Source organism: Periplaneta americana, chromosome 1 (genome assembly GCF_040183065.1).
Source record: "Periplaneta americana isolate PAMFEO1 chromosome 1, P.americana_PAMFEO1_priV1, whole genome shotgun sequence".
NCBI classification, from domain to species: Eukaryota; Metazoa; Arthropoda; class Insecta; order Blattodea; family Blattidae; genus Periplaneta; species Periplaneta americana.
The window spans coordinates 183,286,189-183,299,850 of record NC_091117.1 but is presented as its reverse complement, the minus strand read 5'-3'; the positions used below and the strand labels follow the sequence as shown (position 1 = coordinate 183,299,850).

General features: G+C 38.2%; 1 protein-coding gene across 15 annotated transcripts in view; it reads right to left on the bottom strand.

Annotated features, from left to right (window-relative positions):
* DIP2 (disco-interacting protein 2) overlaps positions 1–13,662 on the bottom strand; it is a 686,249-nt gene that overhangs the window by 447,521 nt on the left and 225,066 nt on the right. For 2 of the 15 annotated variants that reach the window (XM_069833629.1, XM_069833639.1), the window contains exon 1: positions 3,682–4,699. The exons of the other annotated variants lie outside the window; for them this stretch is intronic. In XM_069833629.1, the coding sequence (XP_069689730.1) occupies positions 3,682–3,775 (94 nt within the window). In that variant the 5' untranslated portion in view covers positions 3,776–4,699. Of the gene's footprint in view, positions 1–3,681; positions 4,700–13,662 lie in introns of those variants that run through there. 15 annotated transcript variants of the gene reach the window in all.

Sequence of the window (13,662 nt, the reverse complement as noted above, 5' to 3'; positions counted from 1 at the left end):
AGGAGCATAGGCCTATACTGATAATGAATTTATAATCAAACAGCAGTTGATGTTTCCAGTTTTGTTTTATCAGTCACTATTTTCAAAAACCGACGAAAAGCATGTCCCGAAGACCTCTTTCGGGAAAGCGGAACATATCAGCGAACAACGGGACGTTCCGGTATTTTACGGATTATATAGGAACCTCAATTATGTGATACTGCCATCTGGAATATACCAATTCATAGTTAAAAAATATATAATGCTTTTAAATGAGTTAATTTTAGTTCTTTGCAAATCCGATACCAATAATTTATAAACTGTAGTCATTCAGCCATCTGGAATATACCAATTCATAGTTAAAAAATATATAATGCTTTTAAATGAGTTAATTTTAGTTCTTTGCAAATCCGATACCAATAATTTATAAACTGTGGTCATTCAGCGAATGATCGAATGAGTACACTTCTGTTTCAAAGCGGGAGGGAGTCTGTCAGCGTATTCCGAATCTCACCGGTCCGGTGGCATCAATGACGTCACGTTGCAGCGAAATAAGGAACAAAACTGGTGGAAGGATCGATGGCTGTCATGGCGACTGTATAAGTTGTTGTCTGTACTACGCTAGCAAAATTTTGCGAAATTTCCGTACTGCCATCTCGTTCAAAGAAAAGAGATCATAAACAACTTATTTCTTAAACCGGTAGTAATAACTGGTCCGTTGATATGTTCGCTCATAAGTCATTAACATATTGCTTTTACGTTGTGCTCATTACAAACAATGCAGCAGAACTAAAGCAGAACACACCGCCATGACACAACAGTGCACGATGTCATTCGTCTGCTAATTCCCGCCCTATATACAAGAACCAATCAGATTCACTGATGGCGGCTGATGGAGACTGCCACCACCTCTGCAAGCTGATGGCACCGGTGTGACACCGGTGGATCATCAATGACGTCATCGGTGGAATTCGGAACGCCGTGATGCCATCGGATTGCTCACCGGTGAGATTCGGAATACGCTCTGTGCTACTGATTTAATTGTAGTTGAGAGTGCCTGCTACTCGCTCGCTCCACTCGCTTTACTGTGGAGAGACTTTGTATACGCACGCCATATTTTGCATAAATTCACATAAAATAAATATTCATAATTTCAAAAACATATCATAATCTACTTTAAATATAAATTTTACTGTTTACTACTAAGATTTCAAATCATCCGTCCTCAAGTGAGGTTGACCACTGGGATCCGGAATTAACAAAATATAAAGATAAAGGGAAATGAAACGAGCAAATTACTGATTCGATTTGTACATTAAAACAAAAATTTACGTGTTAACATATAGATGATAGTGTAAAATTTGAAGAGAGGCCTTCAGAATTTCCATTACAATCTTCTGAACCTCATAAAATGGAATTTTAAAGGATATTACATGTAAATTTTGGTAAACAACCCCTCGCTCCAAATAGTAAGCCTGCAACATCCCAGTTGTAAAGCGAAATGCCATATTTTTCACTGAGGTATGGAAGACAAGGTACATATTTAGCTCGCTTTTCATCATTCATCTGCAGTGCTTGATTCGTGTCTCGTTCAAAGCAAATCGCTCTCCGGGTTCTTCTATTGATGGCAATTATATCGACTCTTCTATGAGAATCATCTTCAGACACACAATGAATCTCCTCATGTACTAATGATATGTAACTAATTATTAATTTTGCACTAACTTATATGAAATGTACACATAGGCTTACATTCTAGTCATTTCTATACGCTCTATTTTTTCATATTTACAAGAATTGCTGTTTAAGAAATAGTAATTGTAAAAATACCTTACACCTTGCTTCAGTGGTACATTCAAGGGTAAGAAATAGGTTTACAGCTAGAATAAGTCTTGAAAATTAAGGCGCTCTTCGTCAACCTCCTGTATCTTTCTGTGGCAAAAGACGTTACACTTTCATGAAATTCGAAGCAGAAATTATATATAGGCGTGTGTGTGTCGCCATGGCGATCTAGTGGCTAGCGCTCTGAACTTAAGAGTCCTGTGGACCTCGAATTCGAATCCCGGCGCACCTCCGATTTATAACTTGTGTTAAGGGGAAAAGACCTTTGGGGAGGCCGAGACGTAGATGGGAAGATAATATTAAAATGGATTTGAGGGAGGTGGGATATGATGGTAGGGACTGGATTAATCTGGCTCAGGATAGGGACCAATGGCAGGCTTATGTGAGGGCGGCAATGAACCTCCGGGTTCCTTAAAAGCCAGTAAGTAAGTAAGTAAGTTAAGCAAGCCGTGGTCCAGGTAATACAGAGGTTTTTTCCGGAAGCACCGGTTCCCCTGTGACATCCCAACAAATGTCGCGGATGTAGCGTAGACCAGCCTCCTATGACACACCCTGGACAACGACTCTGTCAGTAAATTGGTCTACAGAACTGGTTTCATATGGGTGCATGACGAACAGTCAAGTACCCGCCATTAGTTATATTTATACATATGTAGGTATATAATATTATTTAATGCCTATCAGCAAAATATATTTTCTCTCATACCGACTCTATAGTCTCATTTAGAATCTTTTTCTACGTTATACGATACAGCACGAAGAAAATTGTTAGCTTTACATTTAATTGTATCGCCACTATGTTTTAGTTTGAAATATTTAAGTACCGATACATTAATATTTTACTAAAATTATTTTAAGTCATTTTCATTATTTCGTGACAAAATTACTCTTAGATACTGAATATGGTCCACATCTGTGGAGTAACGGTTAGAGCGTCTGGCCGCAAAACCAGGTGGCCCGTGTTCGATTCCCGGTCGGGGCAAGTTACCTGGTTGAGGTTTTTTCAGGGGTTTTCCCTCAATCCAATATGAGCAAATGCTGGGTAACTTTCGGTGCTGGACTCCGGACTCATTTCACCGGCATTATCACCTTCACCTCATTCAGACGCTAAATAACCTAAGGTGTTGATAAAGCGTCGTAAAATAACCTACTAAAATAAAAAAAATACTGAATATGTATAAAAAAACTGTCCGATAGCTTTGTAAAAGTCATTGAACACGGACAGCTAGAAAGACAGATGGACTGTCCAAATACACTTTTTCAATATAAGGGATGCTGAAAACATGAATTTCAGTGAAAATCTAGAATTCGAGTTTCCTAGCAAACGTCTCTCCCAAATTTATTTACCAGTCTAATTTAACTATAGGAAAGAGAGAAACCAAACTTAAACTAACCTAATAATGGCATTGTAATTGGGTTAGGTTCTTAGGTTTGCTTCTCTGCGCACTTAAAGTTTACTGGTAAATTTACGAGTGACGCTTTCTAGATTATGTCGATTTTCTGCAGCAACACAATACTTTCCCTTTGTACTTAGCATGAGAAAGTAAAAAAGAAATAATATAGTAATTATCCAATTGGAATACTTCAAGCCCCATTAAATGAAGGAAACTTTCCACATTCCTCCATCCATGTGTTACAAAACAGAACTTCAAAAAATTGTCGTTGAAGATAAGAATTGATGTCTTTTAAATGAAACCGAAATAAAATGAAATACATCCTGAGCTTGGCATATGCCTACAAATGCACAAACAGAGTTCAACGTAATAGGCCTACAAGTATGTGAACGCACGTAGTAAGGTTATGAGGAATCAATATCACCAAGTCTGAGGGGAGAAATTGCAGGAGAACGTTGGACCTTACCGATGGTGGGGTCTTCGAATTGCTGGAGCCAGACGTAGAGCTCCTCCAGATCTACCACACTCTGCTTCTTGGCGGCCTCCTCGTCATCTTCCATGTCGGTGGTTGCCTCACTCACTGCTCACATATTGTGCACCACAGATGGCTAGACACTCCGCTTCCCGTCAGATTCTTTGGAATTGCTAACCACAAAGCGATCTGACTCAGCTGAGTGGGACAGTCTTACGTGGCCAAGTCCTTAAGCCGGGCACTAATATGCGAGCACCAAACATTCCTCTACCCCAGACGATGTGTCACCATCAACAACTTATCTGATTACGCGAGAGGAAGGAATCGGACCTTCAAGCTTCCGTTTCCGGTACTATCCCCAAGATATAATGCGAATGCTAACTCAAGCAAGACGCACAGAATCGATTTGATTCACTCACTGAAGATTTATGACTTACAAGAATGCCACTTTGTTCAAATCCCAGTCTCCTCCTGAAATTTACTTGAAATATTTACAAATATTTGAGCTGTTTACGACTTTATGACAAGCTTTTCCATTTATCGGAACTCCTAAGATATAAAATATCTCACTTAAAATCTGTCGCAAGTAGGCCTCTCAAACTTTGAACGACAAAATAAGCCACGATTAATATCACAATGAGGTGAAAACACTAGGAACACTCGAAACACTTTGCTCGTATCACCCCGACTTCCTGAGTGCTTGGACGTACTTCCTGTTTTCTCCCGCACAATCACTGTTATCTCCAAGACGCGCGATCGTCCACCTCCGCCTCACGGACTCACTCTGTGCCCACTAATCACGCAAGAGAAATCTGCCAGAGATCTCGTTGGCGGCCGCCCAAAACTTGCCGCCGAAGTCACCTTGGGCATTACCGGTCAAGGAACGGCCGCTGCTGCCCTTGCGAAAATGGGTCAAGTGCTCAAGTTGTCTGGCGGGCGCGGGCGACGCGTGCCTGTGTGCCGGTGGTGTGCACCCTCTCGGGCTGGCTCCTGCGCTCCTACTGCCGGACTCGGAGCGGAGTAGCGGCTGGCTCGGCGTCGACTGCGCGCAGCGTCCCACTGAGTGACAGGCCCACTTCCTGTCCTGCCTGCATTGTGCATGCGGCGCGGCCCTCCACTCCCTGCCCTGGTCCCAATCAGAGCGGATTGATGTTTAGGCGTACAATGTGCAGTAAGGTGATTGCTGATTACATAAAAGCAAACCCGTACATCCGACAGGTAGAGGAATTGAATACTAACTCAGTAGTTCCATGTTCGATTCCTCGCGATAGCTTTGTCCCACATTCGCATAGAAACTTTGAGGAGGGAAGACAGCTTCAGTGGCTTATTAATTAGAACAAATCTTATTTCGACGTAACATGATGACCACCACATCATCCGCTACGATAGTCCTCCTAGCTTTGATTCCAAGGAGAAACAAAACATGACCCAACAATAAAGTTTAAAGAGAAAACAATGATTGTCCTCCTATCTTTGATTCCAAGAAGGAAGAAGACATGACTCAACAATAAAGTTTAAAGAGAAAACAATGATTGTCCTAGCTTTGATTCCAAGGAAGAACAAGACATAACCCAACAATAAAGCGTAAAGAGAAAACAATTATTGTCCTCCTACCTTTGATTCCAAGAAGGAAGAAGACATGACTCAACAATAAAGTTTAAAGAGAAAACAATGATTGTCCTCCTATCTTTGATTCCAAGAAGGAAGAAGACATGACTCAACAATAAAGTTTAAAGAGAAAACGATTATTGTCCTCCTAGCTTTGATTCCAAGGAAGAACAAGACATGACCCAACAATAAAGTTTAAAGAGAAAACAATTATTGTCCTAGCTTTGATTCCAAGGAAGAACAAGACATGACCCAACAATAAAGCGTAAAGAGAAAACAATTATTGTCTTCCTACCTTTCATTCCAAGGAGGAACAAGACATGACCCAACAATAAAGCGTAAAGAGAAAACAATTATTGTCTTCCTACCTTTCATTCCAAGGAAGAACAAGACATGACCCAACAATAAAGCGTAAAGAGAAAACAATTATTGTCTTCCTACCTTTCATTCCAAGGAGGAACAAGACATGATCCAACAATAAAGCGTAAAGAGAAAACAATTATTATCTTTCTACCTTTCATTCCAAGGAGGAACAAGACATGACCCAACAGTAAAGCGTAAAGAGAAAACAATTATTGTCTTCCTACCTTTCATTCCAAGGAGGAACAAGACATGACCCAACAATAAAGCGTAAAGAGAAAACAATTATTGTCCTCCTAGCTTTGATTCCAAGGAGGAACAAGACATGACCCAACAATAAAGTTTAAAGAGAAAACGATTATTGTCCTTCTAGCTTCGATTCCAAGGAGGAATAAGATATGACTCAACAATAAAGCGTAAAGAGAAAACAATTATTGTCCTCCTAGCTTCGAGTCCAAGGATTAACAAGATCTGACCCAACAATAAAGCGTAAAGAGAAAACAATTATTGTCCTCCTAGCTTTGATTCCAAGGAGGAACAAGACATGACCCAACAATAAAGCGTAAAGAGAAAACAATTATTGTCTTCCTACCTTTCATTCCAAGGAAGAACAAGACATGACCCAACAATAAAGCGTAAAGAGAAAACAATTATTGTCTTCCTACCTTTCATTCCAAGGAGGAACAAGACATGACCCAACAATAAAGCGTAAAGAGAAAACAATTATTGTCTTCCTACCTTTCATTCCAAGGAAGAACAAGACATGACCCAACAATAAAGCGTAAAGAGAAAACAATTATTGTCTTCCTACCTTTCATTCCAAGGAGGAACAAGACATGATCCAACAATAAAGCGTAAAGAGAAAACAATTATTATCTTCCTACCTTTCATTCCAAGGAGGAACAAGACATGACCCAACAGTAAAGCGTAAAGAGAAAACAATTATTGTCTTCCTACCTTTCATTCCAAGGAGGAACAAGACATGACCCAACAATAAAGCGTAAAGAGAAAACAATTATTATCTTCCTACCTTTCATTCCAAGGAGGAACAAGACATGACCCAACAGTAAAGCGTAAAGAGAAAACAATTATTGTCTTCCTACCTTTCATTCCAAGGAGGAACAAGACATGACCCAACAATAAAGCGTAAAGAGAAAACGATTATTGTCCTCCTAGCTTTGATTCCAAGGAGGAACAAGACATGACCCAACAATAAAGTTTAAAGAGAAAACGATTATTGTCCTTCTAGCTTCGATTCCAAGGAGGAATAAGATATGACTCAACAATAAAGCGTAAAGAGAAAACAATTATTGTCCTCCTAGCTTCGAGTCCAAGGATTAACAAGATCTGACCCAACAATAAAGCGTAAAGAGAAAACAATTATTGTCCTCCTAGCTTTGATTCCAAGGAGGAACAAGATCTGACCCAACAATAAAGCGTAAAGAGAAAACAATTATTATCCTCCTAGCTTTGATTCCAAGGAGGAATGAGATATATGACCCAACAGTAAATCGTATAGAGAAAACAGTTATTGTCCTCCTAGCTTTGATTCCAAGGAGGAACAAGATATGACCCAACAATAAAGCGTAAAAAGAAAACAATTATTGTCATCCTAGCTTTGATTCCAAGGAGGAACAAGACACGACCCAACAATAAAGTTTAAAGAGAAAACAATAGTGTAAAGAGAAAGCAATTTATTATTGTCCTCCTAGCTTTGATTCCAAGCAAAAATAAGGCATGCTTCAATAATGTGCAAAGAGAAAACAATTATTGTCCTCCTAGCTTTGATTTCAAGCAGGAACAAAGGATGTCCAAACAACAAGTGTACAGCTAATATAGTTAACCAACATGATCAGTATGGTTACAATCTTAGAGGGCTAGAGTTCGATTACGAGTGAAAGTTATTCCATTTGCATAGAATCTTAAAGGAAGAAGAAAGAAGAACAGATTTTTGGACTCATTTTATTTTCCTCCATTACATGGGACGTTATGAAATTTGTACGCTCTCAGTACCAGTACATCAAAACTATCAGTTACAAGAGTGAAATGAATGAAAACGAGAATAGCACAATATAAATTAAACAATTCCACCGCTCGGGTTGTCTCAGACTCATTATACTAATAAATCATGAGGCACGCCGACAGCTGGAATGTAAATCCAGCATCATATGCGGAGAAATGTCAACGCTTCTTTAGACATGTGCAGTGGAGAGACAAAATACATTTACATTTACCAGAGAATGCAGACATAATATGGTTGTGTATGTGTATGCAAGTGCTGAAAAAGTCTATATGGCTATGATGACGCGCTGAGGTTAGGCAAAGCGGCAATCGTGACACTGGACCACATTGCGGAAGTAAACCAGCTGATTCCGGAGAATCGTCGCATCATATTGCAGGAAACGACGTTCATCCTGGAGATGAGTTTACGGTCCTAATCAACATAGTGTGTATGATAAGCTGTGATATAGCGCAGGTTCCTACCTAACCTCTAAACTTAATTTCAAGAGAGAAGAGTAGACGCGTATCAAGAGATGTTGCGCGGGCAAGAATTGGAAGGTGAAATGTTTATCAAATTAACTATGAGAAACAAAAATTTAAGTTCATGACTCTCAGCCAGAGATCAACAGTTCTAGCTAATAGTGACAGCAGCCATCTCCTCAGAAGTGGAATAAATTTAGAGTACCTATAATAATCCGTGGCAAAAGTTATGTTGATAATTTTATAGGATCAAATTATGGAATACGAAATACCTGAAGAAACTACAGTACGTAATGCTAACATGAGAAGATTTAGGCCTACTCTACAAGCACTTAGACCAGGGATGCAAAACTGTGCTCCAATTGAAGCACGCGTCATAATCCGCAACACATAACTCATCCCTTCAACTCTCGCGTCATTGTACGGTAGGGGGAGAGGAGAAGAAAGAACAGTGTATATGCCAAACGTCACGCAAATGTCATTTAAGACTCCGGGCTTGAGGATGGGAGAACGAACTCTTTCCCCATGTTTCCATCCCTCTCTTCCCCAGTTCTGCAACCCTGACTTAGACCCTAAATCCATCTAGGCTCAAACAAACAATACAGACTCAAAGTACAGTTTCTTGTGTACGATAATGTCTGACCATGTGTTGTAGGAACTATCCATCGTCTGCATTCTGAATGACTATCTCACTCTCCATACTCACCACACCTAGCGCCATCCGATTACCGCATTTTGAAGACATGAAAAAACATTTAGGTGGACGGAAATTCCAGTCAGACAAGGATATTAAAGCTGTAGTTGCGGACACGCCCTGAGGAATTGTTATCCTCAGGGAAATAAGATGTTTAAAAAACATGGCGCCTATATGCCTGCCTATTTTAACCAAAATAAATGCTTAAACATCCGAGCCCTAATGATAGAGGTCTCAAACATAATAATAATAATAATAATAATAATAATAATAATAATAATAATAATAATGATTTATTTAACCTGGCAGAGTTAAGGCCATGCGGCCTTCTCTAACACTCAACCAGGAGTAAAAACTGCGTTACAAAAACACTACAAATTTACAAAGTACACTACAATTTTACACACAAAACTGAATAAGATAATAATAATAATAATAATAATAATAATAATAATAATAATAATAATAATAAAATGTAAACAACAAGTAAGGAGAAATCAGATATAATATATAACATACAGAAAGAAAGAAAAAAGCATAATAAAATGTGAACAGCAGGTCAAAATAAATGAGGCATACATAGGCTAATCATATAGGGTAAAGTTACTTAATTCCGTGATACCCCTAATTTCGTGATAGGTTTTCTTTACTGAATGTCACGGGATTGCGTATCTTGGTAGGAAGTTCACCGGTGCCTCAAAAGTAGGTGAAATGTGCACTATTTCGAGAAAGATATTTGGCGCTATTGTCGAACGACAAAGCTTTGACTGACATTCAATTTAAAATAAGTATCACGGAATTAGGCAACTTTACCCTACTTATGTATAAATCATGAAAATCGTCAAATGGACTGAGAGAGTTTTGGGATCATACTCTTCAAATGTAGACCTATATGTAACAGCAGACAAACGTCGTAACTACTGTAACGCGGGGTCAGCACAGAATACAAAACAGAACCCAGTGACATTTTACAAACATGTCCTAGGCGGGTTACGAACCGACGGTAGTGGCATCCAAGCACTGATAAAGGTGAGCACGTTAGCCATTGGGTACACTGCGCCAACCAAAGTTAGGATACAAATTTCGAAATGTGCTGCTTTTTTGCTCACACTTTACAATCCATACGTCGTCGCAACTTTTTGAGGTCTGCGGTAACGCCCTGAAGATGTTATGTATTCGCAGTCATGGTAAAACAAGACAAAAGACAAGAGACAACAATATTATCGCGCCGTTCGAAGTCCGGGTGTTTCCGGTTACTTAAGCAGGAAAATGGAATCAACCACAGGATGCACTCCAATCTTCATGCAGACCGCATGTTATCAAGTGACGAATGACGTCATTACAAAGCTTTCACAAAATGTGTCCAAATCCACAGAGGTTCAGCTTTTATCACAAGAGTGGAGTCCTGAATTCTATTTATACACATACAGCAGGTTCATACTCGCAGTTTTTCTTGTCAAGCCAAGCCATTCTCGCTTCCGAATAGGGGTGAGAAAATAAAATCTACAGCGAGAGGAAATTCTTTATCTTCCTACTTTATTAAATTCTCATAAACAATAATAATAATAATAATAATAATAATAATAATAATAATAATAATAATAACAATAATAATAAGAAGAAGAAGAGGAAGAAGAAGAAGAAAAGTGAACATATAATTATTAAAGTAATAGTTCTAATATTAAATTAAAAAAAGTTAAGTATGGATTTTATAAAAATTGAAAACTTGTAAATTTAAACGTATAAGTCATATTCTTATTACTTAGTAGACATAAGACAAATATTATATACTTCTTAATTTCAATTCAAGAACCCGCCCCTAAGCACGAGTCTTACTCTTTCAGGGGCGAGCTAAAGTTTTTCTGTTTATATTATATTTTATGTTACAATTATTAGCAAAATAAATAAATAAATAAATAAATAAATAAATAAATAAATAAATAACATATATACTTCCAACAATCATACTGATCATTGAATGGTTTCTTCCGAGGTTTTCCACAGCCGTGGGACTGAAGCTAGTTGGTCTATGGCGAGTCCTCGACATCACTTCATTTCACCCCTTTGATTTGATTACCTGGTTGGGTTTTTCCGAGGTTTTCTCCAACCAAAAGGCAAATGCTGGGTAATCTTTTGGCGAATCCTAGGACCTCACCTCATTGTAGAAAATTACTAAATTATAAAGCTGTAAAAATTGTAAAATATTGTAAAAATTTATAAAAATTGTAATTGTAATATTGTAAAATTTTGACTTGTTCCACATCTTAAAGCTTCACTGCTTACGTAAGATCTATGGAATAAAATGAATGAATGAATGAATGAATGAATGAACGAATTGGAAAAAATTATGAGTAAAATATAACTATGCGATTTCATTACATTTTGGCCATAAATTATGAGTAATCTCTCTTTGCAGACGATAATTCTTCATACCAACTTCCGAAAAACATATTTTTTTTAATTGGTTATTTTAAGTCGCTTTAATAAACTGCTATGGTTATCTAGCGTCTGAATGAAATAGTGATAATGTCACCGGAATAATTCCAGAGAAGTCTTAATGGGTTGAAGGAAAACCCAGGAAAAACCCTGAACTAGATAACTTGTCCTAACCAGGATTTCAACCCGTCCCCGCTCGTTTCACGATCAGACATTCTAACCGTTACTTGGAAGAAGCAAATCTCATATTGTTGATAGGTGACCTGCAGAATATTAGAATTCAAACAAATCAAATTAAAATTCGACGAAGTTTCACAAACTTTACTGTTTTATAACTACTTTTAAGACAGAAATTATTTCAGCATATTATGTGTAAAGCACAGCTAGTGTATTACATTTTTCAAACCAAGAATTTCACAGCCTTTACACAGCAACGAAAGCCTTTTAATGTTCAGTACAGCATACCTACCCAGCAATCATTTAATACTTTTTTAACGACAAAGAATCAGCTATATGAAATTACAGACCGATTATTTAGTCCTAACAGCTCAGCGACGCGAAAGAGGGTCAGTAATAGGAGTAGTGGGGAGAGCTCCACAGTAGAGATAAGGGCGAGCGTCGGTAAAGGAATGCAGTACAGCTTAACTGTACTAGAAACATACCGCTCTACCGCTCGCATGACATCCGATCGCTCCGAAGGCAAGCGAGTGACTAACCCAAACACTCCTTGGCGTAACTAAATGGACTCGCCTGACCCAGGCGCACATCTCCGGCGACTATCAGGACTAAATAATCGTACTGTACTGTATGTGTTAAGGCACCCACGTTTTAAACAAAAAAAAGAGGTTTATACATAAATACAAACATACATACATACATACATAGATACATACATACAGTCCACACCTGTGGAGTAACGGTCAGCGCGTCTGACCGCGAAACCAGGTGGCCCGGGTTCGAATCCCGGTCGGGATAAGTTATCTGGTTGAGATTTTTTCCGGGGTTTTCCCTCAACCCAATACGAGCAAATGCTGGGTAACTTTCGGTGCTGGACTCCGGACTTATCTCACCGGCATTATCACCTTCATTTCATGCAGACGCTAAATAACCTGAGATGTTGATACAGCGTCGTAAAATAACCCAATAAAAATACATACATACATACATACATATTCACAAACATATTTGGTTATTAGTTGGTTATTTTACGACATTTTATCAACTGCTCTGGCTATCTAGCGTCAGAGTCCAGCGCCGAAAGTTACCTAGCATTTGCTTTTAATGGGTTGAGGGAAAACCTCGGAGGAAACCTCAATTAGGTAACTTTTTCTAACCGGAATTTGGACTCTGGCCCGCTCGTTTTACGGACAGGCAGGCTAACCGTTACTCCACAGCGGTGGACAATATACCGTGATAAGGTATAAAAAAGCTTCGTCATGTGACAATGCTGGGAAACGGCCATACCGCAGAAACTTCAGTGCTTACTATTTTCTATAAGTAAAACCTTATTATAAACATGGAACAATTTTATTAGATGGTCTATGGCTCTATGCAGAGACGGCGGGATATAAAACTGCTGGTTCATTACGAACGGGCTGGGGAATAATGAACTGAGAAATTCAAAGCCACGCCCACTCACAGCTGCGCTATCTGCCGGATGACGGCTGAAGGCATGCATACAGTGTGAGCTGTCAACGTACGAGGACAGGAAATTAATACAAACTTGCAGGAGTCCACCAAGTTCCTTCATATGAAACGCCAGTCTCAGCGTGTGTTCATTTAATATCTAGTCAAAAATTAAATATAAAAACTTCGTCATAGGACACGCAAGGATAATCAATATTATCATGATTATCATCAACTTTAAATCCAAGTATTATTGTTTATTATTATTATTATTTTGCTTTTACATAAGCAAACTAACGTGTATGATAATGTGGTTAGAATAGCGCAAGGTCGCCAAGTACGACAATACGATTCAATTTTCATATAAATTAGAGGCGAAAGTTTTACCAGCAGAAAATGAACATAAAGATTTAGGTATATTATTTAGGAGTAATTTTACATTTCATAGTCATATTAATAATATTATAAATTTGTCCTATAAAATTTTAGGTTTTGTTATGAGAAATTCTTGTAAATTTAAAGTCAAAACTATAATAATTTTGTATAATTCCATTGTTCGATCTAAATTAGAGTATGCTGCTGTTATCTGGAACCCAGTTACTAACAAATATATTCTGTTACTAGAAAAAATTCAAAATAAATTTCTAAAATGGTTATATTACAGACTTTATAATGATTATCCTACCTATGAGAGTTATGCTACAATGCTTCAACATTTCCATTTTACTAGTTTGCAAATTCGACGAAATTGTCAATCTTTAAACTTTCTT